Here is a 24,931-nt window from a genome sequence, read left to right as displayed (position 1 = left end):
TCAAAATAACACATTGTCAATATTTTTTGAGACCCCCCAAAATTTCACAAATCACGTTTTCAGGGGAGCCCATGTCTTATTAAGGGGAGCCGAGCTCCCCCTAGCTCCCCCGTAGTTTGCACCCTGGAGTTATCAATCTTTTTCAGTCTCAGTATGAAGGCCTGTTCACACCATGATGATATTTGCTGTGGAAATTGGGTGCGATAAACATTTTAATTTGAAAAAATGGTCGTTAATGCATCTGTTCAGACCAACATGAACATTCACATGACATCAATGTCACTGAATTTTTTTTAATCTTAATTTTTTTTTTATCTTACTGCTAGACCAATAAGATTTGAGCGTTTGGTCACATGCCCAGAGCTGCCGCTACTACCTCTGCTTTTCTAAAAGTGACACCTACTTTCCGAGAGTGAGTTTGCATTTTCATTCAGCTTGTCTGCAGTTTTTTACACATTGGTCTGAACAGACAAATCACATGTGAAAATCAGACCAAATTTTGGTTCCAAACATGAACAGGTATTTATTTCCCCTGTTGTTCCTCTTTTTCCTTTGCACCTGCCATTCTTGTTTGTTCTTGTTTGTAACAATGTATTCAGAATGACATTGGTTTATTATTAGGTAAAACTTCCTCTACAGATTTACATGTCAAATAAGGTGATATTTAAATATGCACATTCTCTATATCAGCCTCTTTCAAATGTAAATCACCTTTTGTTTTTTAATGACGTCTTTGAGTCTCACATGCATTTTGTTTTTATTCCTGTGGTTTGCTGTTAATATATATATATATATTTTTTATGCTCTCCAGGACATTATTGCTGGTTTTCTGTACAGTTTGCTGATCCTGGCGGTCTTCAGTCCTGCTCTGGACATCATCGACACCTTTAACCGCACACATCCCTACGCCCCGCTCATCATCATCTCCCTTCACGTAGGACTAGGCCTCTTCTCCTTCACCTTGGACACCTGGAGCACCTCACGCGGCGACACTGCCCAAATCCTGGGCTCTGGGGCGGGTATTGCCTTGGCATCCCACATTAACTACCACCTGGGCCTTTTGCCAGACCCACCTGCATCAGTGTTGCCTCTTCAGCCCCCATCTTTCACCCTCAGCCTAATCGGACTCTGTCTACTCCGCTTTCTCCTCGGTGTCCTCATTCTCTTGGCTACCAGAGCCGTAATGAAGGCTCTCACCATCCCGCTCGTCTGCTGGCTCTTTGGGATTCCCAGCAACGACGTTCAGAAGGCCAGGCAGCACATGGAGGTGGAGCTGCCGTATCGTTATATCGTCTACGGAACAGTGGGGTTAAATGCGTTTTTCCTTGTGCCTTTCCTGTTTGCACATGTGGGCCTGTTGTGATTAGATGGAAGAAACACCTATTCTTTCAGCCAATAAGAGCCCAATTGGACTGCAGAGGCAACTCCCTTTGAATCAGTGATTGGATGGAACTAATGCCAATCATGTAACACTGTGCTGCACCTTCCAGATGCTCCTCAAATGCGATTTCCATCATTTATACTGTAGTTTTATCAGATGTTCTATTCAAAATACCTGTTTGGTGCTGATCCAGAGAATATTGCCCTTTTCTGTGCAGTTTGCATTGCATGTATAGTACAGTAGCATATCTATCAGATTCTATTCTTATCTAAAATTGAAAACTTTTGTATCCTAGTGCTTGTTATATTTTTCGCAAGCAATACAGCATTTTTGCTAATTATCAAACTTGAGAGGAATTCTGACTAGTCTTTTGACAAGTTTTTTCATGCCACAGTAGGAGGACTCCAACTCTTGCATCAAGAGTTGACTGAAATTTCTCTTTTTGAAGGTGTGACTCATGCAAATTAGCATGCAAAATCTCTGCGATGAATTGGCTGGAACTGATGGCAGCATTTATATTTCTTTTGTTTGCGAGATTTGAATCTGAAATCTCAAATGTTAATAGAGCGTTGGGAGCAGCATTGATCTTTGTGGTAATTTTGTTGTAGTTTATTGAGATGTTTAATTTCAGATCTAAAGCAAGTCGGACTGTTTCTCCAAAGACCTTTGTAATGATAGAAGCCTTAAATGGATAGTTCATACAAAATGACAGTTCTGTCATTCACTCACCCTCATGTTCAATAATTGACATTCATTCTTCTGTGGAGCACAAGAAAATATTTTGAGAAATGTCATATAATGGAAGTCAATGGGCTCTAATTTGGTTCCCAGTGTTTCCAACTTCTTGTCCACAGAGAAAGTAAGTCGCACAGTTTTGGAATGACACGAGGGTGAGTAAATGATGACAGAATTCTCTTTTTTTTTTCACTGTCCGTTGAACTGACCACTCAAATAGTTTCTCAAGGCATTAAAACGTCTTGGTGATGCACTCGTGATTTACTCTGAATATTGTTTATTATTTGATCAGCTTAACTTTTTGTTCTTATATTAAATACATGTCAGGGAGTCTGGCTCGTAATCCGAATTTTATGAAATCTTAAATCTCAGTCTGCTTATATTCCCTGTAAGTTGCTGCTTAGAATATGTGTGTGTGTTTGTGTGTAAATATGTGTGGTGGTGTTGGTTGCAAAGAAAAGCAGCACTAGACTAATAAATGCTTTCTCTACTAGCATTTAGCCATGTGTTTTCAGTCAGGTTGAAACACACGTAAATGTCAGGTTTGTCACTCAGCCTATGAATAATTCTGCCTTTTGATAGTCAAGGTTGTGTTTGATGTATAGTTAAGATGAATTTGTGGTACTGATTTAAATGCACTATTCCCAGATTGCACTGCTCTGATGCCTGCTGTTGTGCATGTCGCTGCGATGATCTTGTAATAGGTCAGGCTTATTGCATGACACTGCTGTGTCCGTGTTAATACTCTTCCTGTGGCCTTGTGTCTTTGTGCACATGTAAGTTCCTTTTTATTGCTGAAAGAGAAGGTGGTTTCCCAAATCCTCACTTCTGTAAACAGGATTGTTTAGGATTCTCTGAATGATGAGACAACCAGGTGCTCTTCTCAGCTCAGAGCAATGCTGACCTTTGACCCTAGATTAGAACAATGCAGATCTATGTAATTTTAAGGTCAGAGGTTATATGGAAGAGGCAAAGGTTGGAGGTTGTATTTAGGACAGAATGTGAGAAGGAGATCCTCTTTGGTGAGCATTGCTTTCTGGACCAATTGGGCTTGTTCGTTACTGCGTGGTTCCATAGAAATTGTGTGTTTGTGGATGGCAGTAGGTAGATTGTAGCATTTTTCTCAGGCCTGTGTTCTAGTAATCTGTCATGTGTTTATGACCAAATATGAGTGCTTTCAGTAGTTGTAAATCCATGACGTAGGTTAGTTTTCCCCTTTTCAGCCCTACGCTGAATCTGCAGATTTTCAACAGATTGGATTGCATATCATTCAAAAAGCTCAAGACATATGCTGTAGCCCTTTCTTGTTTATTTAATATGTTTTATAACAATATTTTAATATAATTTGATAACTATTTAACAACAGAAAAGTAGTACTCCCAGGTCATTTTACCTCATTTTCCCATGTCTAAATGAAAACAATTCCCCTATAATCAGCACCAAATGAAGAAAAAGGCAGCAGAGTCTGTGTGGTCCTGCTCATGATCTAGATTCATCTCCTGAGAAACTGGTCCAGTGGTGGAGTTTTCATTTTAAAGTGCTTTATTTCCTTTGATTCGGTTTTCTCTGGTTTTACTGAAAATAACACGGCTTATTCTGAATAAGCAGATCCGATTTGGATACCACACAGTGCCTTTTATGTAAATCTCTGCGATGTTTGATAAGCACAGACAATTATTCCCATCTGTTTCTTTTCCATTCTTCTTTCTTTCAACCAAATAGAGCATTCGACAAACTTTAAACTGGAGTGGAACATTCTAAATCAGAATTACTGATTGCTGCTCAGTCCATCCTGGTTCATCCAGTGTTGTTGTTTTTTTTAATCTACAACTAAAAAAATAAAATAAAATAAAAATAGAAATGTTGCCTTGGCAACAAGTTTAAATTTGGAGTACTAAATTACTAAACCTTAAATAGAAATACATTAAAACTTTATATTTAAAAAAATGAAATGACAAAAGCACAAAATTAAATTGAAAACTGAAAATATAAAAATAAAAGCTAATTAAAAATATTTGTAAATACTGTAATAACATAAATAATACTAAAATAAGACTGGGTTTATCTGTGATTAGCTCTACATCTTTCTACTGTTTTTCAAACAAGAAAAATGTTGCATGTTAAATGTGTCTTTTATCCTCCACTGGTGTTCACTTTGCTGTCATAACAATTTCATAAATATATTACAGAAATGTAACATTTGTCTCATTTGAACAGACACCCTCCCATTGCTTTGGATGTTTATTTCAATGTGAAGCCACTGAGTAGGATTGCTTAAAATGTCTGTTTGGTTGTTTTGCTGCTACTTTTTCATTGTCATTTTTCAGTCTCGGTACCAAATGTGTCCCAGAAGCTTTGGATACTTGTATGCGTGTTTGTGTAAAATGTTATTTTTGGAGTTCTGATTCTCCTGTGTGATATTAATCTTGGTCTTTTTGATTTCCTTTATAATGATCTGTAAATACAGATGACTTTGCCATCTCTAAATATTGTTGGAGGCATTCTGAAGGTGTTAAGAGCTTGATGTAGGTGCATTATAAAACCTGCAAATACCAACATTTTAAAATGTAACTTTTGAACTGAATTTTCAGACAAAACAAAAGTCTGCTGACCTTCATCCAGCGCGTGACAATGGAAGAATCGCACTCCCACAGGGCTAAAAATGTAAAGCACAAAAATGACCAACCAAGAATTCAGTGTTATAAGGAGACCTGTGCCCTTATGTTAATAAAATACCTTGTTAATAAAGCTTTGTAAAAAAATTTTCATAGAAATTGTTATCTGATGATCTTTATTGTTTCCTACATCATTATGTTTGAATATTATGCTCAATAAAAAGCAAAAAGGCTCTTACTTTGGTCTGTTTCTGAAGAAAAAAAAAGAAAGAAATGGCATCTTATTAACAGAATCGTATGACTGGGTTTGATAAGCACACATTTGCTCAGCCAATGTTCCACAGGAAGCTTAAGTGTTCCTGTTGAGATCAATGATTTCTCTGTAATGCCTGAAATATTAATGTACATGTGTGAGCAATGCTGAGCATGTTTAGCCGGATAGATTTGCCCTGGCAGTTCACATTACAAAAAAAAACCTCTTCTCGTTTCCTTTCACTGTTTAGTCATATAAGATGTAGTATATTAGAAAAATGAGCAAGATCTTATTTGTGTTCATTTAAAATACTGAACACACATGGCTTTTAGTAGATTGTAGAGTATTTCACATGAGTTTCCAAAGACCTGGCTAAGGTTTAACCCTGTAAAGCCTGACACATGAAATAATAGTCAGAAAAATGTTTTTAAATGTAGTGTAGTGTGGTTTATTAAAACCTTGGCCAAAATATTTAAAAAAAAAATGAATTATGTATTTTTATTTTTTTGTATCATATTTGATGCATCAGATTTTAATGTCTCAAATATGATATAGTGAGAACATGGAGCTTACACTTGAGGAGGAAAAAAACACATCAGTTTTATTCAGAGGCCCGAACTAAGCAAAAATATGACATTTAATGCAGATGTTTTTATTTATATAGCCAAAAAGTAAAGATGAAATTCTGAGCTTGTAATGTAAATCAGTGAGATCCTTATAACTAATATTGTGTATGGATAATCAAGTGAACCTAAGTTGCTTCAGTCCAGTAAAGTATTACTTATATTATAAAAGTTATTATGTTTACTTTATAAAAATTAAATTAAAATTTCACAGCAAAAAGAAACGTGTACCATGACCTGAACATATTAACTTTCAATCAGACAACAGAAGTCATGTAGTAGATTGTGAACAACAGGTTTTTCAGCACAATGTTGATCATGTTGATAATTTAGAGGCCTTAGAAATTCATGTATCAAATATGATGCAGTAGGCTTTACAGGGTTAAAGACAGGTTGTTTTTGCTCTGCTTGCTGGCACAGGCCTGTGTGTGTATGCATACCTACTCAGCACACACTGTACTCTTTATACACACATCTTTGCTTCTCATATGCAGTCAGACACAAATACACTCAACAATAAGCTGGAGCAGCTCAGGGGCAAATTTCAAAGGTTTACTGGTTTACTAGGTTTTATGTCTCATGTCAAATGCTCATGTCAAGTCCTTGCTATTTAATATAGTCCTGGGGACTTTCATGCGGTCCCTACAGGCTAAAAGTGAACAAAAGGACAGGATTTTTGGAAATGTGATCATAAAGGTCAACATGGGCCTGCTGTACTGCTCAAGTCAGTAAAATACTTCCTGTCTTCATCTGATGACAATGCTGATTGTTGTTTCAGATGTCAAGTTTCACTCCCGTTTGTGTCCTTTGGGAGTTTACAGTTTTTCTCGATTGCTAAAACACTATAACCAGGCTTTTGAACTAAAATTTCAAAACCATAACGCCATTTTTCAAAAAGCACACCCATTTTGCTGAACTATAAACACTATTCCCCTGCTTTAACACATGAGTCAGATTTGGTGAACTGTTACTGCAAAACTCTACACACAAATCCCTACATTTCTCAGTGCTTACACCATGTGGTCATTTAGAAAGCACTAGCATTCAATACTGTTCACTCAAGTCAGCACAGCTTGAGTTCAATTAGCAAACAATTACTCAGGTGGAAACACTAAGAGTCAAAATTTAACACACATCAATCAGATCCTTCAATAAATAGATAAAAGGGCCTGAATCAGTTCACTGAGCTTTGGAACAATGGATCCACAGAGAAATGAAGGAATAGGTCGAGTAGGACTAGGACGTGGTGAAGGAAGAGGAAGAGGAAGAGGGAGAGGACGTGGTATGTGGACTAGATTCTCTGGCCTGACCCAGAACAAAGACGGGATGCCGAGGCGGAATTATTATATTTTTTTACAGTTGTGCTGTGTAGTACATGAATGAATAAAAATGTGCCAATGTATACATTGGTTGTCTTTCGTGTTCATGTGAAAAGGATTTTGAGGGGGAGAACCACAAGCAACATAACCAGTTTTGGATATATTGTTTTGAATTTATTGCACCAGTGTGTGTAATACTATGTTGTAGTGTGTGTTTTTGAAAGCTTGTGTGTGATGTCTGAGGGAAAAGTTTGGTTTTTCAGCAAGAGTGAATGGTTTTGAGTGTAGAGGTTCATTTTGACCTGAAAATAGGATGTTTGGGGAATGGGGTGAGACTTTATGGATTTGTGTTTACTGTTTTGAGAATACGAGGCATAGTTTCAAGAAATGTGTTTTTAAGCAATTGAGAAAAACTGTAACAACTAGGCGACAAGCGGACAAAGAAAAGAAAAAAAAAAAGCATCTTCTATTCTCATCACAATGACACTCTTGTTATACAATGACATTATACTCTTTCACTCTCCAATATAAATGTCCCAGGTATATCTTCCGGTTTAATCTTCTCCAACAGTTTTTGAAAACAGAAGTAGCTAAACGAATTTACAGCGGTACTAGCTTGTAATTGTAAGGGTTTCTGGCAAAGTACCACATATACAACTTGTTTTGAAGCGACTTACGGAACGAAATTAACATTTGCATGTATAATGGAAGAATGAATGAATAAAACTGTTGAAAATGCCATGCGTGCAGTTTTAGGATTGCTCATTTTCAAAAACAGAAAAACACTGCTATCTACTGGCGGCAAAGCGCTGTATAGTCTCGGTTTCTTAACTCTTCACATGTTAGACACGAATACGAATAAATGTGTCCGTCGTCGTGTCTCAGATTTAAAAATGTTGATGAACTACAGTTCTTTTTCGTTTTAGAACAAATGAAGCAAGTGTATCGTAAAATGTGTCCGATGCGGAGCTAATGTTCAGCATCACTGTGTTTCCGGGGAGAAGCGAAGGAGGTGTGGCACACTGATGTCTGTCAAAAGCGAGCCATTTGATCCTGATGCTCTTGAGATGTGGTGATAGTTCACGCCAGGTGTGCTCTTCTTCGGAATGAGGCGATCCTCATATGGGTTGGGCTCTCATACAAGTTTAACTTCATTCCTGAAGAGATTGATTATTTCGATTCTTTTTCCCTGTCAAAATTTTCGCCATTATGAATAAAGATTTATTAGCGTTATAAATGTTTTTTTTTCTATTTAGTTCATTTTTATTTGCATAGCGCTTTTCACAATACATATATGTTTAGAGGATAGCTCCTTAATAAACTTAGTATTGCCAAAAATATTCAAGTCACGAATACAGTTATATTAATTATACAGTTATTTTACTATATTGTAATAAGGTACATAACAGAATTAAATAGTACATCAATAAGACAATAGTAAGGTGACTCTCTTTCCTGCTCGCACACACCTCAACCCAACGCTCTATTCAGTTTTTCCCTCCCATTTGTGGTGATTGACACCTACATCGACCAATCATGTTCCGAGAAATCTTCAAACCGACCAATGACGTGGCGTTGTAGGCCCGAATCCGGCCCAGCAGGCTAGAGCGCGTCCGTGTTATGTGTGCTATGGACTCATCCCAGTAATATTGACAATAGGGCGAAAAAGGGACCGATATTCCCTAATAAAACATATTTTCTGGATTAAAATAACACATAAGCACGGTGTGTGGATATAAAGAGATACCCGGGGATGTTCGTATTTCTGCTGGATCCTTTTCTGTCGTCGGAAATTTGAGTGTTTGATGGGATTATTGCTGTGGGTTTGGCAGTTTTTAAGGCCAAAAACAGATTTTTGTGTCTTTATTTTTCTTTTTCTGCTGCTTCAAGAGGCCTTGAAGAAGGAAAGACGGTTAAAACACCCAAATCAGCTCCTCACATCGAAAACATCAAGGTAAATTTAATATTTGAAGGTTTTTTTTGGCCTGTCCTGCTCAAGTTTAGATCCGGCTCGTTTTAGTGTTTCATATAACGTTACTTACCAGAGTACTGTGTCAAATAAATTAACTTTAGGTCCAAGAACACTTTTTATACAGAGTTTGTTAGGGGTTGTGTAGTATTTGTGTACCGAAAGGGAAAAAAAATAAAAAACGTAACCATACTTTTTATGTTTTTCTCACATTGTCCGACCATTTGAATGGGTGGATAAAAGAAAATCCATGAAGAAAGCTTGTTCTTCATCTGTTTTTGTTTGATTGGTGATCTGGAATGCAGTAGGTCTTTGTCAGCTGCTTGTGTGTGTAAGTGTGTTTAGGGCCATCAGGAGATCATGAAACTGCATCATCTGCACTCATGTGGACCTTAGAATTTCAGATGTTTCCACTTTTTTTTCTATCCTTTTAGAAGGAACCACAGTGCCAAATTGCTCTTATGCATCTCCAAACTCTGCTTGTTCATTATGGACTAACCCACCAAATGCAAGCAGTTCTGATCATTACTTCACTAGTCTGTGCCAACTTCTTGCTTTGGCTCAGTGGCACCTTGCGTCTGTGCCCTGTTTCCATGGTCTGGTTCACTTCAGCTGCCTGGCAGTTTGGCAGTTGCAATATCTCATCACCAACAACAACACATTCATCTCACTAGTGGATTACAGTTGGACTGGTTGTTTTGGGTGACCTTCAGTCAAAACCAATGGGAAAGGTTATCACTAAATACCTGGTTATGGAGATTAGGGCCAGGGCATCAGTGTTTTGGATTAACGGCTGGGCATGAGTGTTTCCTAGATTGTGGTTGCCGGATTCACTTCTTTGTCAGTCAATCCAGTGGATAAGCCCTGGGATGTTTTTTATACCTGCAGATCTTTATACAGAGCTGGATCGCAGAACAACATGGACATCTGGGATTATCTCTCACTATTTTATAAACTAGCTCAGTTTCACTGCAGTAGAGATTGCATGATTCTATCTATCTATCTGTCTATCTGTCTGTCTGTCTGTCTGTTTTGTAGACAAAAATATGAAAAAAATTTTTTTACTAGGGTTAACATGGGTTGAGTAAAGGTTGTCATTTTTCATATTTTGCAGAAGTTTGTAGTATATGTGTCTTGGTCTCACACAGAAATCTTGCTGTGAATGTCAAACCAGGGTGAACTTTACAACAGGACAGGAAGGAACATGGATCTTTTTCCTGTTCTCACCTCATCAGTCTTATGTCCTGGTCCTATTTCACCCCAAATTGAAAATATTACATTTCTTTGCATAATTAATAATTAAAATATGCATTATTTTCATGTCAATTAAGTTAAATTAAGATTAGTTTCTCATTAATATAATTGTGTGTGTGTGTGTGTGTGTATATATTACAGTAAAAAAGTTAATATACATTTTACATCTTGGTATTTGGTGCATTTGTTAATTTAATTGTTTATTTAAATAAATCACTGATTTATTTAAATGCAGCAAATACTACCGGCATGTACATATAAATATAATTATTTATAGTTTATACAAGTTTTTAAAAATCATTTATATCTTTTTTTGTATTATTATAATGAGATTTATAGTGTAAATGTGCTTTAACATTTTATGAAAATAATGTAAAAAAAAAATCTTATTAGTCCTAAAATAGGTTTTGTTTTTCTTGTATCAAATTATATACATTTTTGTATTTCTTTATGTTGGTTTTGGGGCGAAATGTGACGCATCTCAGCTTTGGGACATTCTCAGAGTCTTAACCACAGTGACTGCTTGTGTTTATTGATTTCTGCTGACCTTATGTGTTTTCATCAATGTTCACTTGTGCGATTGTTGGTTGCATTCATTGTTCTTGTACATGAGAGAGAAGGTTTATTCTTTTTACAGGTAGCGATACTGCCAGGCCTGTTGTTTCTGAGAACTGGAGAAGTGGCTGAGAAAAGGGATGATATTGTTTGTGGTTGACAGCACAGTGCAGCATTATGGGATGTCATTAATAGACTTTGGCAGCATCTCACTCGTTTGATGTCTGCTAATTTAAATCTCTCGGACTGCAATATCAAAGTGCTCTGAATAGTCAGATTAAAGACCACTCCGGCTTCGGGACCGTCCAGTTCATATAATCAGTTGAATTTTACTTTTCTATGCAAATTCACTTGTGTCTGCTTAGAGATTTTGTATTCAAAAGATATAAAATAACTGAGTTCAGTTCTAAATATATATGATTTGGGCTTCTTAAGTGCCACTAGCATGACCAAAGGAAAAGTTTAGGTGGTCTTTCTCTCTTTCTCTGCTTCCCTGGCCTGTTTACTTCCTGTTAAACTTTTCTCTGCTCCTCCCTTTCTAAAGGGGCATTCACAATGACACTGATTAAATCGCTAGAGGTCATAGAGTCTCTGTGGTCACTAGTTTCAACTTGACTGTCACATTTAACTGTAACACTTTGCCAATGATTGCTATCGCTCATGATGTCAGAAATCGCCAACTTGAAAACAAAGTTAAAATTGAATTATTTGCTTTCATTCAAAATAATTTCTTTTTTTCTTATACTTCTGTGTCTTAATTCCCAAATGCATCTGGTTTCTAATGCAGGGCAGTAATTCTGTGTGTTTATCTACTTTAACATCATGCATCAGGGCTCCAGACAAAAAAATCGAGTAAGGCGCATTGGCTCCTATAAAAAAAAACTTAGGCGGCAAATTATATTTTTAGGTGCCACAGAATAAACCTGTTTTATTATATATATATTTTTTTATTTATTTATTTATTTTTTACATTTTAACATTTAAATCATACTGTCATGTTTGTCTCATCTTTTCTTGACTTTTTCAGCATTTTAATCCAACTTGTAGATGACCTGGGAACTAAGGTTCTCTTAAAATGGGAACTAAATGTCTTTTCCAACTTGAAATTTACAGTCACAAAGAATTGTTCATTACACAGCAACCCTCTACATTGCGAGTAAATCACTCGCATATGCGACTAAATCTTCACTCTGGGCGACTAAATGATGTCTAATATTAGCCAATGGCTAATAAATTCTCAGATTTTACTCACCAGTGTGTGAGTTGGAGGCTGAGTATATGATTAGCACAGATATATTTTCACTCACAGAACACTCTGACTGAGCGCTTCAGAGTTTCACTCTCCGTCAAGCGATCTGTGATATTTTTCAGTTCATTTGAATGGATGTGCAGCGCACCTGTGTTTGTGTATTTGTCATAACGTAAGCTCTAATGTGAAGGCGCACGACTCGCCGTCGCTTTCTCTCACACGCGCAAAAAGCGAGAGTCTTACATAACATGCAGAATTCATGCGCTACATGTAAACGATATACTTTGTTGTATTTTCCTGTAAAAATAACAGAGTCCCTTTGGAATTCTTCAGCTTTTAAGAAATGCCGGGTTTTCCGCTAGTGGGCGGAACTAATGCGCAAACGACAATCTCATTGGCTGGCGCTCACCTATTATCGTCCCTGTTTTGATTTCAGCAAATCATTTCGAGCGAACGCACACAGCCTGATTAATATTCATGAATCCAGTAGCTCATTAATCCTTAGTGCGTTTTTATATTGTTCTTATTAGTAGAATTCGTATAATAATAATAATATCTTATGAGTATTATTGTTCTTTTTTTTTTTTTTTTACAGGAACACTGAATGACCAAATAAAAGCACCAGCACCAGTCCTAAGTTCATGGTTACCAAGTTTTAATTCTAATTACTAAACTTCTATTATTAAATAATAAAAAAATGTACTAGCCAATGGCGATTCAATTGCCAAGGTGTCCGTAGAGGGTTGCACAGAATCTTTACCATTATCACGGACCATAAGCATCACTTGGCCACCGAGTGTAGTTTGGGCTCCTCTTCAATGCATCCTGTAAATGTTGTCTTATGTCTATCATACATTTAGTCTGTTTTTCTTCATTAGTAAAATGCAATTTTATAGGAGGAGTTGAATCATGTAGACAACAGGTTAAGTAAAAATATTAATATGCAATAGCGCATAAATATAGCAAAATGCTCCTCTTTATAGTTATTTTTCTAGCTGACTGATGAGTTTATGGACACCGAATAGTTATTCTGAGGTAAATGTACCTATATAACGTTGCAATGTTTACAAGTTTTACACGTTTTCCGCAGTTTGAAACACTGAATGTCAATGAGCTTTTACATGAGACATTTCAGTAATTTGTACTGTAGGCTCTCTTATAAAATAGCCTACCTTTTGATGATATGTACTATAGTAGTAAAGAGAAAGATATAACGGGTTCACTAGCCGCTTGAACTGAGGCACTAAAGCGATCGGGCCTGCCGTAAAGAGTCAAGTTGTGCACGAAATAGACACTGCTTTTGTGCACTTTTACTTGCGCGTCTCCGTCATTTCGTTCTCTCTCACGCTGCACAACTGAGCTGCATTTAGCAGGTGTGTGGCAGAGATGAGGACTGTTTGAAACTCTTTTTTCCACTAAAACTTGAATGAGCAAAATAATCAGGAAAAAAGGCATTACATGCAAAATTAACATGCAACTAGTCATAACATGTAAATATATATAGTCAGACTCGCCAGTGGCGACCTCAGCAAAAACTTCACTCGCAAATTAATATTTTTGTTTGCAAATGCGACCGTTTTAGTCGCAGTCTGGAGCCCTGTGCATTAAAATTCAAGCTGACACCTGTAGACTCGTGATGATGATCCAGACTTTTTCAGTCAACAGAGTCCTGCTGTGTTTTACACACCTTCTTGTATCACAGTAGAGTTTTTTTTGTTTTGTTTGTTTCGCTTATGAATTTGTTTCCATGCTGTTTTATCTTTCATTGCAGTGTTCATTCCTGCCTTTATTTACATCTCTGCCTAGATTTTAATTTTACCACCACATTTCCTTCCTATAGCCATTTGTAGTTTGTTTATAATTACAGTTCTGAATTGCAAACTTCTTTGCCCAAAGGCATTAAAAGAGGTCTGGATTTAGTGCTGTTTATACTGGTCCTACAAAACAGCTTAATGCACAGACATAATGAACATATACACTAGGGCTGTCAAAAAAATTTTTTTTTTTTAAATCCACATTTTTAGGTGTGCGTCAGACAGCTTTATCAGCAGTGCACGAGATGACGATGTAGGTGGTGTCACTGCATTATAATATTTTTGTCAGCCTATCCAGTTAAACCCAGTAGATGCGGTGCTGCTGCGTTGTTCATTAAAAATATTGCGGAAAAAGAGAACCTCAATGCAGAGAAGATCTTGTTTACGTCAAAATTAAAACGAAGCCCTTCACACAGAACGCATATTTCGCGCATTTTCTAGAGGGACATCTATCACCGTTGCACTCACGTCTTGCACAAAAGAGCCGCATGTTTAGAAAACCATGTAAAATGAATGCAAGTTTAACTTTAAAAAAACATATCTTGAGACTTTATGGCGTTTTTTTTCCCCACCCTACTGCAACTCATGTTTTAAATGAAAAATGTACTCTGTGTGATTGGCTTCCCGCCCTTTGTATTAAAATATGCGTACATACATGATGCTGTTTTGTTTATAGTTGTTTAAGCAACTTAATTAATTATAATTGGTTTATAAACATTATTTGAAACATTATGCACTTTTTTTCCACAGATAGTCATGTTATCCTATGCTTTGAATAAACGTGCATTAGTAATATTTTGCTCGATGTGCCCTCTTGTGGCCTCAGGAGAGAAGCCAAAAGCTTTTCTTCAACCTAACTGAAATGATGCATTTTAAATACGAATATAATTCGAATTTTAATAATATTTAAGTGCAAAATTCGAATTTAGTTTTTCAGCCATTTTGACAGCCCTAATATACCCATCACTGATCTAAAGACCTCAGTGCAACTAATGGCTGTTTACGGTACTGCTGGAGAGTAAATTCACATTCTCTTTTGTGTTGTTTTTCAGCTATGCACTTAAATATCTGGGATTATTTAATCATCATAGAACAGTCCCACCAAGTTCCTACAGAATCTGAATTCATAGATATGAAATGTTTTCTTTTTGTGTGTGTGTGTTAGGGCTGCACGATAAATCGCATGCGATATTTAATGCGCATCTTGAAGTTCACAGGCAAGCTGCGCAACACCACGTTCATAATCGCGTGATTTTTTTGTGCAGCTTGTCAGTGAACAACGACTCTGTGTAGTAAATGCTGCTCAATGTGAAAGCCCGCACGTGATGGAGATTTACCGCTGATTACAGAAGCGGCTTTACTGACAAGATGCGCATTAAATATCGCATGCGATTTATCGTGCAGCCCTAGTGTGTGTGTTGTTTTGAAGGAATAACTCGCCATTAATCATTGTGTAATTATGTAGCCTGATTAGTGTCAATGACAGTAGGAGTGTGTTTACCTGTGTTTACAAGTGCCTTGCAAATATTAGACTCAAGTTGATGATGCAAAATATATCTGTGTTCTCTAATTATATTAATCTAAAAACTTGTCTTTACAGAGTGATCATATTAACAACAGCAGTTGTTTGTAGCCATAGCAAATTAAATGAAGACGATTATGGTCATTATACAAATATTTGGTAGTGTCTCTTAGAATGTTATACTTTCTTTCATTACTCAAAATCTGGGCACTCATACATACACACAAGACACAACCCACTAAGTAAGTATGTAACATTTATGACTGGTAAGTATTGTCCCAGTATTTCTGTGTAATTTTTACATGAAGATCAAGAGCAAAGTCGAAACTTGATGGGTACTATGAGAATGGGCTGCTTTATGTAGGGTCATTTCCAAACAAAAGTCCATTAACAATCCATAATTGCACTCATGCTACCTCTGAGCCTCATTAAATGTCTGAAAATTTAACTTTTGTGAAGAACACTTTTGTGTTCTTCTGTGCCACCTCTGTAGTACAAATTAATTTATTAATGCTAATTTCATATGATTGTTAACTTATTTGTCTTATTCTACTTCTTCTTATATTGCAGGGGTTAAAGCAAAAAAAAATCTTTTGACTGAAAAATTTTCTTCGACCAAACCCCATTCCTCAGCCATACCTGACACACACCCAGTTTAAGAGCAGTTTTTTTCTTCTTGTAATTAGGAGTGCTTGTCCTCCTAATTAAAAAATTTAGGAGCACCTTCTGATCAATAATCAAAAATTCTGATCAAAAATTAGCCTTCCTAATACAAGGTGACATTTGACTCCTTAAAGTGACTTACAGGAGTATTTTCTTTTTACCTTTGAAATGGCATCATTTTCATCTGTCAATTTAAAAAAATTGTCATAATTAGTCATAAGTCATAAATTAGTATTAATAAATTAATTTGTACTACAGAAATGATTTAAATAACTGAAAAGATACTTTAAAAATTAAACTAAAACTGCCAGCAGGTGGTGGCAAGTCACTGATTTTATCACTGAATCATTCATTCAATTGATCAGTCTTTATGAACTGACAGAAATCCGTGTCGTAACGATGGAACTTTAATCCCTGTATATTTTTTATATATATATATGTGTGTGCGCGCTCGGCATTTAAACAGCGGCGGTGATGAGGCTCCATTCGGTTCAGGTGTGCCCCATCACACGCCGCCAGCCCTGGCTATTTCAGCGCCCCTCCTCTCTCACGCACCCACTCCTGTCGGGAGCCTGGCGAAGGGCGGCGATTAAGGGACGGGGTGATGCCGATAATTAGGGGGAGGCAGCCGACTCGTCACAATATGTATATATTATTTTTTGCAAAATGCATTTGGAGCAGTGTTCATGTGTTTTCTTATACACCTTGCTCTTTTTTCCAGGGCTATGTCCTCCGCAGCCACCACGCCTCCATCAGTGGATAAAGTAGACGGATTTTCCCGGAAGTCTGTCCGGAAAGCCAAGCAGAAACGTTCTCAGAGTTCCTCACAGTTCCGCTCTCAGGGCAAACCAATCGAACTCACACCTCTTCCCCTGCTCAAAGGTGACTCACTCACGATTACTAAATGCTCTCATAACCACTTGTGCTCTGAAAGTCCCTGATACAGAGTAGAATATAATTCTGATTCAGACTGCTTCAAGGGTTAGTTCACCCAAAAATGAAAATTCTGTCATTAATTACTCACCCTCGTGTTGTTCTATAGTAGTAGTAGTCTATACTACTTTACAGTAGAATAAGGATACAAATTTCTGTAAATTTAAAGCATTTTCCTGAGGTGAACAGTACTCGTTGTCAACTGTGTTGTTTGCTTCATTAAATTAAATTGTTTTTCAATAGTTATATTTACTGTGCAAATAAACGCATTCCTTGTGTTTTGTTTGTGTGTTTGTAAATGGAAGGCCAAGTTGATTGCATTGCATTGTGTAGATATACTATTTCTCTTTGGTTGTGTCCTCTAGTTACACTACAGTTCAAAGGTTTGTGGTCTGTATGTTTTTGAAAGAAATCTCTAGCTCACCAATGCTGCATTTATTTGATCAGAAGTACAAAAACTACATACTGTGAAGAATTATTGCAAATTAAAACAAGTTTTGGCAAATATGCACAGTACACATGCTGCACCGCACAAATAGTAAATATGGTAGTTTGCAGTTTTTGTTTTGCTTATGCATCATGGCTCTGTAAAACATTTCAGTAAAATGTCAGATAGGAGAGTACATCTTGACTTGTCTATGCTTGTTTAGGATGATGACTTGTACTCTTAAGAAGTGCAGATCTAAGATATGTTTTCTGCTATTTGCTAGTAAACATTATGCAAATACTGTGGATTCAATTGTATTATAAATATGTTTTTCTGTTATTTACTGAATCACTCTCAGTTGTTGTTGGAGACTCCGAGACCTTCACGTTAAAACAAACAGATTCAGAGTCATATCCAATGTTTTGTCACCCTAAAGCTTGCCTGAGAATTGTGGTGCTGGTGCTGGCAGACCTAGAATTAAATGAGGAGAGATCAGCTCAGAAATCTGTCCATTTCAGCAAGAGCTTACAGTTTTATGTCAGTTGGCTGTGTCTGAAACGCTTGTGTTTGTGGAGCATGTGTGATGGAGTGAAAACGTGGGTGTGTGCAGTCATGTGTCTTGCATTTGTTCATTGGTCTTACTTGCTTTTTCGTCTTTCTCATTTAAAGTTAAAAAAATCACACACACATTATAACAAGTGTCTAGAGCTGCACGATTAACCCTTTAAGCCCTGATGGCATTTTTGACTCCCTGAAGGTGTTGTTTTCTGAGCGACATACACAAAAATAATGAATCATAACTCTAAAACTGTAGTTTCTTTACATTTCGACATTCTCCTGCTGGTAAAAGTGTACGAAAAAATTCTACGACAACGTTACGTTATATCTCAAGGTTAGTTGGAAATGTGTGTAAAAAAAATCCAAGCTGCAGAGAAACAGGAGAAATATAGCAGACAATGCCAATTACAGTACAGAACATACATACACTTGAGTCGTTCTGTTTATAATGTTTATATTGTTTCACATATTAATGTTGAGAAAAACAATAATATCCACATGCTTGGGTCAAAGTTGGGTCCTCAGTCTGATAACAATAAGAACGCATGCCGACACAGATGTTCCAGAGAGACACAAAGATAACGGTGTGCTAAGCAAAGTTTCTTCTGTCCCGTGAGGAAACTTAAAGGAAGCATATGTCTCAAGATCATCATACATACACTTGAGTCGTTCTGTTTATAATGTTTATATTGTTTCACATATTAATGTTGAGAAAAACAATAATATCCACATGCTTGGGTCAAAGTTGGGTCCTCAGTCTGATAACAATAAGAACGCATGCCGACACAGATGTTCCAGAGAGACACAAAGATAACGGTGTGCTAAGCAAAGTTTCTTCTGTCCCGTGAGGAAACTTAAAGGAAGCATATGTCTCAAGATCATTTCGCTATCAGATAAGCTCTCTTCTCGGCTCACTCGGGGTACAGCAGCGATTTACCTGCAGTTGTGAATGCAGTGATGGACAGCTGTCTTGCTTCAGTCGAATGGTGTTTGGATTTCATGTGATTTCTCATTGTGGTGGTGACATTATGATAACTCATTGATCATTTGAATCAATTTCATTGATTCATTTGATCAAAAGTTTCATCATTTAGTAATCATTTAGTAAGATCATTTTGATCAAAGTAATTACAAACTTTGCGAGGCAGACCAGGACATTCTGTGATCAAATGCAATCAACTTGTTAACACGCTCCACAGCACCATCCAGTGCATTTAGTTATAACTGACTTTTAGTTTGCGTGCTTAGGATTTATCATGGATTCCCTGCATTTACAGCCAGGAAAGCAAAACTCGAATAGTGATTTTATTTTTCGAATGTGTGAATGTGACCAAATGTGTGAATGAACCAAAATCAAACAATCCAGGGCCAAATCATGGGACACATTATCCGTGTATTTTCCGGAATCTGTGTGAGAGGATCTAACATACACAGAAGTAATGCCTCGCTCAAGTTTAGTCAAAACCCCAAACAATTATGCTTGTTGTATTCTACTCTGTGAGACCTTTCAAATGACATATGACACATGACGTTCTGAGCTGTATGATGCTTTTGACTTGTTGGAGTACATGGCACAAAAAAACATATTTCATAAATTATTAATTATTTTTTTTATTTATCAGCAAATAACTCCGCACTAACTTAGGAATTCGTCAAAGTGGCCACATGCATTGTAAAGTTCAGACTCTAGTTTAAGCTTTTAAATGACACCCTTTTTTTGTGTTGATCAAGGCAGTGGTTTTGAAAAATATTTTTTTATTTGCTAGGTGGTGCCCACCAGCAGTACACTCCGGTTTAGAGGGACTACTCGGCACTCGTTAAAAGTTGATCAAAATGGATACAGCGGTGTTGTGCATTTTGACCAGTTTATGGGAAAAGTATTCTTAAAATGCATTCAAAATTCTGAATAACTTGTAATATATAATTATTCACGGTATTTAGAAGAGCCCACGATAACAATATCGTGCATATTCATTACCGTGATATATCGCATTACCGAATACTGGCACAAGTCTAGTTGGATGCATTCGAAAGCTGAATTTCTAAACTTTAAAATGGTACCTAGTTATATAAAAAAATTATAAAAAAGATATAATAGACAGAAACATGCTGGCTTTTTCATTTTACTTGCCATGTGTTAAATAAAGCTTTCCAACCGATTTATTCAATTAATGGGTTTACGTATTATTTACACACGAAAGACGCAATGGATTATTTTGATTTTGGACTCATTTCATTCATGAGAAACTGCTTTAAATAATGATGTGCTATTTTCCATGATCAGATCATGTTTTATGAAATGACAAGCTTAAAATCCATATGAAAGTTATAACTTATGCGCCTTTCGGGTTTTATGTGTTATAACTCGATGAGGAATATCTAGGGGTGTTCGATTCCAGGTTTTTCGGAGTCGACTCCGACTCCCGACTCCCACTACTGGAGTCGATGGAATCGACTCCTCGACTCCATTTAGCGTGACTGTCCAAATTAGTCTAATTTATTGGTGGTGACTAGACTTGTGCCAGTATTCGGTAATGCGATATAACACGGTAATGAGTATGCACGGTATTGTTATCGTGGGCACTTCTAAATACCGTGAATAATTATATATTACAAGTTATTCAGAATTTTGAATGCATTTTAAGAATACTTTTCCCATAAACTGGTCAAAATGCACAACACCGCTGTATGCTGCATGAAAGACCGTGCGCTCTCTGATGTAAACAAGCGCGGACGTGAAGCACATGGCGGAACATGTGAGAGACGCTCTCCCTCAATTTCAATACCGTGATAATACCGTGTACCGTGATAAAAGCATTAGCAATTAATCGCAACATGAAAATTTGATACCGGCATATCCCTAGTGGTGACATTACCTTTAATTGAGCTATCAATGATCAACGTTGTTAGCTGTTGCGGACACCTAATTTTACAGAGGGGAAAAAAAAAAAGGCTGTGGTGGATTATTAGGCTATGTCAGAATTAAATAAGGTATTCTTTAATGAATTTGTCACATTATAATGGTCAGAGGATGGTGATATATTGGCTTAAACAGCATTGATATAAAAAATAAATACAATACATGTAAAAATACATACGAATGTAAACTTAGTAATTTTTTTATTCTTGTTTTGTCTATTTTTGTTGTGCTGCACACGCTGAAGTGACAGCACATTGCTCACGGTATAAATGAACATGGATTGTAAAATGAGCATGGAAATGTATTAATTACACCATAAATGCAAATAAGTAGGCCTAAAGACTGTTTTGTTTTTTTTTGCAGTTAACACTGCTTTTTTAGCAATGGGGGTAAAGCAAGGAAAAGTACCCTTTTAAATAAATAGACTATGCTACGGCAACATAGATGGCACTCGTGGAGTTAGAAAAACTTCTTTATGACCAGCAGGGTTGTAATAAGGATGTAATGCAAAAGAAAAGGCACGAGACGGCTGTTTCTGTCAATGGTAAGTTTTAATTTAAAATGTTTGTGATAGCCTACTACATTTTAACGTAAGAAATGTAGACTGCGGGCTGTGTTTACGTTTTGCCACTTGCTTGAGTATCTTAATAATATATACATATATACAGAAGTCATTTTAATAGAGAGTACGAGGAGTTACGTCACGATCTCATTCTTTATAGACTATATTGCGCTTAAACGTATGTCTATGAAAGATTGTATGAGCTACTGTGCAAAAAGATAATCTGCTTTAAAAAAAATCATTTTTAGTAACGTTCGGATTTGAAATCAAAATAATGGTGGTAAATAGCCGCGGATCTACAAACCTGTGAAAAAACAATGAGCCCGTTCTGCGTCTGCACTGCATACGAACCGCACACTCACGGACTGCACTGCAAACGGATCCTCGCTTAATTTCGTTTACTCTTTGCTGATATACTGCACTCAACTGCCATTCACTATATATGGATTTGAGAATCAGTGAAGACATCAGCGATTTCGGGAGTCGACGCACAACAAGAGTCGATTCCAGTGCTGGAGTCGACTCCGACTTTAGAGCTATTTAGAGTCGAGGAATCGACTCTTTTGGAGTCGACTCCACATCCCTAGGAATATCTTAAAATCTAAATGATAGATTACGGTGAGTTTGGGCTCTTTTTAATCAAGATAATTTTTTTAAAATAATGACATGCCATATTCCACGGTCTATGCATGTTTCTTGAAGTTATGAACAAAAACGCCACGTGAAAGTTACCTTTGTTTTTGTTTTTTATTTAGTGGTTTTATGTGTGTTATAACAACATAATGAATATCTTTAGAACATCTTTATCTTTCTTTTTAATCATGAGAATTTTATGAAAATAGTGATGTGCAATTTTCTACGATCTATGCATGTTTCATAAAGTTACAAACGAAAATGCCACATTAAAGTTACAGTTGTTTATTTTTTTGCTGCACCTCACTTGCGCCTGTCTGGTTTTATGTGTTATTGCTCTATGAGGAATATCTTTGGATCTAATCAACGGATTATTGTGAATTTGGGCTCTTTTTAATCGGGAGAATTTTCAATTTTCAAGATATATGCATGTTTCGTGAAGTTACGAGCAGGACACCTTGGGTTTAAAGTGTTAATAGAAAAATATCTGAAAAAATGGCTGCTGTGATCAAGTAATCCTAAGCGCTGTTTTGAGTAAATTTTCTGTATACGGTGTGTTTTTTGACGTGTAAAAAAGTAGTTAAATTTCATTATCAAATTAAAAGTAGTGCTGGGCGGTATGACCAAAAATTTATATCACGGTGTCATCACGTTCTTTTAGTTCTACAGCTTCAGTTTCGGAACTTTCATGCTTAGTAACACATACAGCTGTTCCCTCACCACAGTGCAACAGTGAAAAGGGACCCCTTTCAAACAGTGTCGCGTTCCGAACGTTGTTTAAGCGACATACACCGGTATTGCGGTATTTTAAAAATTCATATCATAACAAAAATAAACACTGGTATTCGGTATGAACCGGTATACCGCCCAGCACTAATTAAAAGTAATTACAGTATCAATAGAAATAATCAAAGATTATGAATGATAACTCTGCATCCCTATCAGAACTGTAATGTAACTTTTTTCAGTGCTGCAAAAATAATTTGTTTAAAGAGACTGACTTGTTTGACCAAATAACCTTTGAATCCATATCAGTGTGTTGAGCAGTCAAACAGGTTTAGTATTTGTAGAGTGCGTCTGATTGGCCATTGCCAAGGTAACCGCCCTCCCTCAGAGTCTTTGTCTGTTTACCTCTCATCATAAATTAATGCAAAATACAATCACTCACTCATTAAAGAACATGCTGTTGTCAGATTCACCAGTGTCATGTCAGATGTTCACTGCCTTGCCTAGAAAAGGACTGTGTTCTGCTTGTGATGCAGTATTAAAGTTATTGATTTCAGATAGGTCAGATTTATTCATTGATGGGCTAAGAAATGGAGAAGGGGCCCGTTTCAGAAAGGAGGTTAAGTGAAAACTCTGAGTATGTTAACCCTGAAATGAGGGAAACTCTGGGTTTTCCATTTCAGAATGGGAGGTTTGTCAAACCCGAGAAAGCAGGGTAAGTCAAGCCCGTTTCTGAAAGAGAGGTAACTTATACTCAGAGTCAGTTACCGTGGTAACTTACTCTATGAACCTAACCTAGTCGGGAGTTTCTTATGGTCTCCTCCCCCTTTTTAAAGTGTAAGCGATGTTAAAATACCCCATTCATTCATTCATTCACACAGAAAAAATGCTTTTCTTACTGAGTATTTCTGTCTTATTTCAAGTACAAATATCTAAAAATTCTTGAATTACAATGCATTTTCTATATAAGAAAAATGATATAGCCTAAGATGTTTATTCTTGTTTCCTGGGGCTGGTGGAAAACAAGTGCATTTAAGTGCATTTTACTTAAAACAAGTAAAATTATCCGCCATAAGATCATCTTAATGCAAAGTGACAAAAATGGCATGTCCTTTTATACTGTTTATACTGATGAGGAGGCTGTATTAAAGGTACAATATGTAAGATTTTCGTAATAAAATATCCAAAAACTACTTGCACAGTGTTATATATTTTATGCAGTTGTGTATTTATGTTATTCCAAAAGTTCCCAAGGATTTGTAAATCCAGAGAAATTCCAATTTTAAATAATTACTCGTCCCTGGTCATTGTAGCTGATCAATGATGTAATATCCGTATATCCTCAGTTTCCGCTTGTAGAAACTATTGCAACACACAGACACAAATGCTGCTGTACAGTTAAACTAAATCCACTACGGCTGTCGCGAATAAAATGCAAATGAAATGAAAAGTGTTGACCGCAGCATTAAATTTAGGTCTGCTCAGTGTTGCGCCATGATTTTTTATGCATTTTTACAGTGTTGCGCATTATAACCAATCACACACAAGTCTGTTGAGCTTATGAATGCAATGGCCAATCAGAGGCGTTCAGATAAGTTTTTGTTCAGTGCACGATGCTCGCTGACTGAATTCAGCTCTCACGCGAATTCTCTCATCATAAACAACAAAGCGCAGATGTACGTATGATGTAAAAGATTCATTCATAAAACCGTGTATAGACAGCTTTACTGATTATAAGGGGATTTTTTTTAGAATGCTTACTCGCGCTAGACTTAAGTCAGTCATAATGTTCTTTGACAGTGTAAATGTTCTTTGCTTTCATTCTCTGTGTAATTTATTCGCTGTTTGAATAACTATGGAAGGTACAGGTAATAAAAAATAAATTCATCACCTCATCCGTGAACATCCTCCTTCATAGTCATTAAACTTCGCCTTTGTTATTGTTTTGAAAATGCAACCTCTAGTGGCAAAAACTTACATACTGTACCTTTAATTCGTAGGGAGTTACATTTTTTTGGTGCCGTATCCACATGCATATTTATTTGGTAGTTTTCTATATCCGGGATGCAGAGCACATTAGTAAGGCCGCTGTATGCAGAGCGGTAACGAAGGTGTGCCTCACTGACGTTCACTTGATAACATCTTGCAGCGATCTCTAGAAGTATCCCAATAATTAGAATTTCCTTTAGAATTTCCAGTGTGGTTGGATGCATTGATGAC

General features: G+C 36.7%; 2 protein-coding genes across 5 annotated transcripts in view; both read left to right on the top strand.

Annotated features, from left to right (window-relative positions):
* Window positions 1–2,096, top strand: part of sgpp1b (sphingosine-1-phosphate phosphatase 1b) — a 32,726-nt gene extending 30,630 nt beyond the window's left edge. Inside the window, exon 3 of the mRNA XM_016548184.1 lies at window positions 812–2,096. Coding sequence (XP_016403670.1) covers window positions 812–1,363 — 552 coding nt within the window. The 3' untranslated portion in view covers window positions 1,364–2,096. The remainder of the gene's footprint in view (window positions 1–811) is intronic.
* Window positions 2,097–7,996: 5,900 nt separating this feature from the next.
* Window positions 7,997–24,931, top strand: part of LOC107736817 (serine/threonine-protein phosphatase 2A 56 kDa regulatory subunit epsilon isoform-like) — a 40,781-nt gene continuing 23,846 nt past the window's right edge. The window contains exons 1-3 of one of the 4 annotated variants that reach the window (XM_016548181.1): window positions 7,997–8,015; window positions 8,817–8,880; window positions 16,674–16,834. In XM_016548181.1, the coding sequence (XP_016403667.1) occupies window positions 16,678–16,834 (157 nt within the window). In that variant the 5' untranslated portion in view covers window positions 7,997–8,015; window positions 8,817–8,880; window positions 16,674–16,677. Of the gene's footprint in view, window positions 8,070–8,297; window positions 8,881–16,673; window positions 16,835–24,931 lie in introns of those variants that run through there. The other 3 variants (XM_016548180.1, XM_016548174.1, XM_016548167.1) reach the window with 3 other exon arrangements.

Source organism: Sinocyclocheilus rhinocerous, unplaced genomic scaffold, assembly GCF_001515625.1.
Source record: "Sinocyclocheilus rhinocerous isolate Xijiao unplaced genomic scaffold, SAMN03320098_v1.1 scaffold1214, whole genome shotgun sequence".
NCBI lineage: Eukaryota > Metazoa > Chordata > Actinopteri > Cypriniformes > Cyprinidae > Sinocyclocheilus > Sinocyclocheilus rhinocerous.
This window is presented reverse-complemented; position numbering and strand designations above follow the sequence as displayed.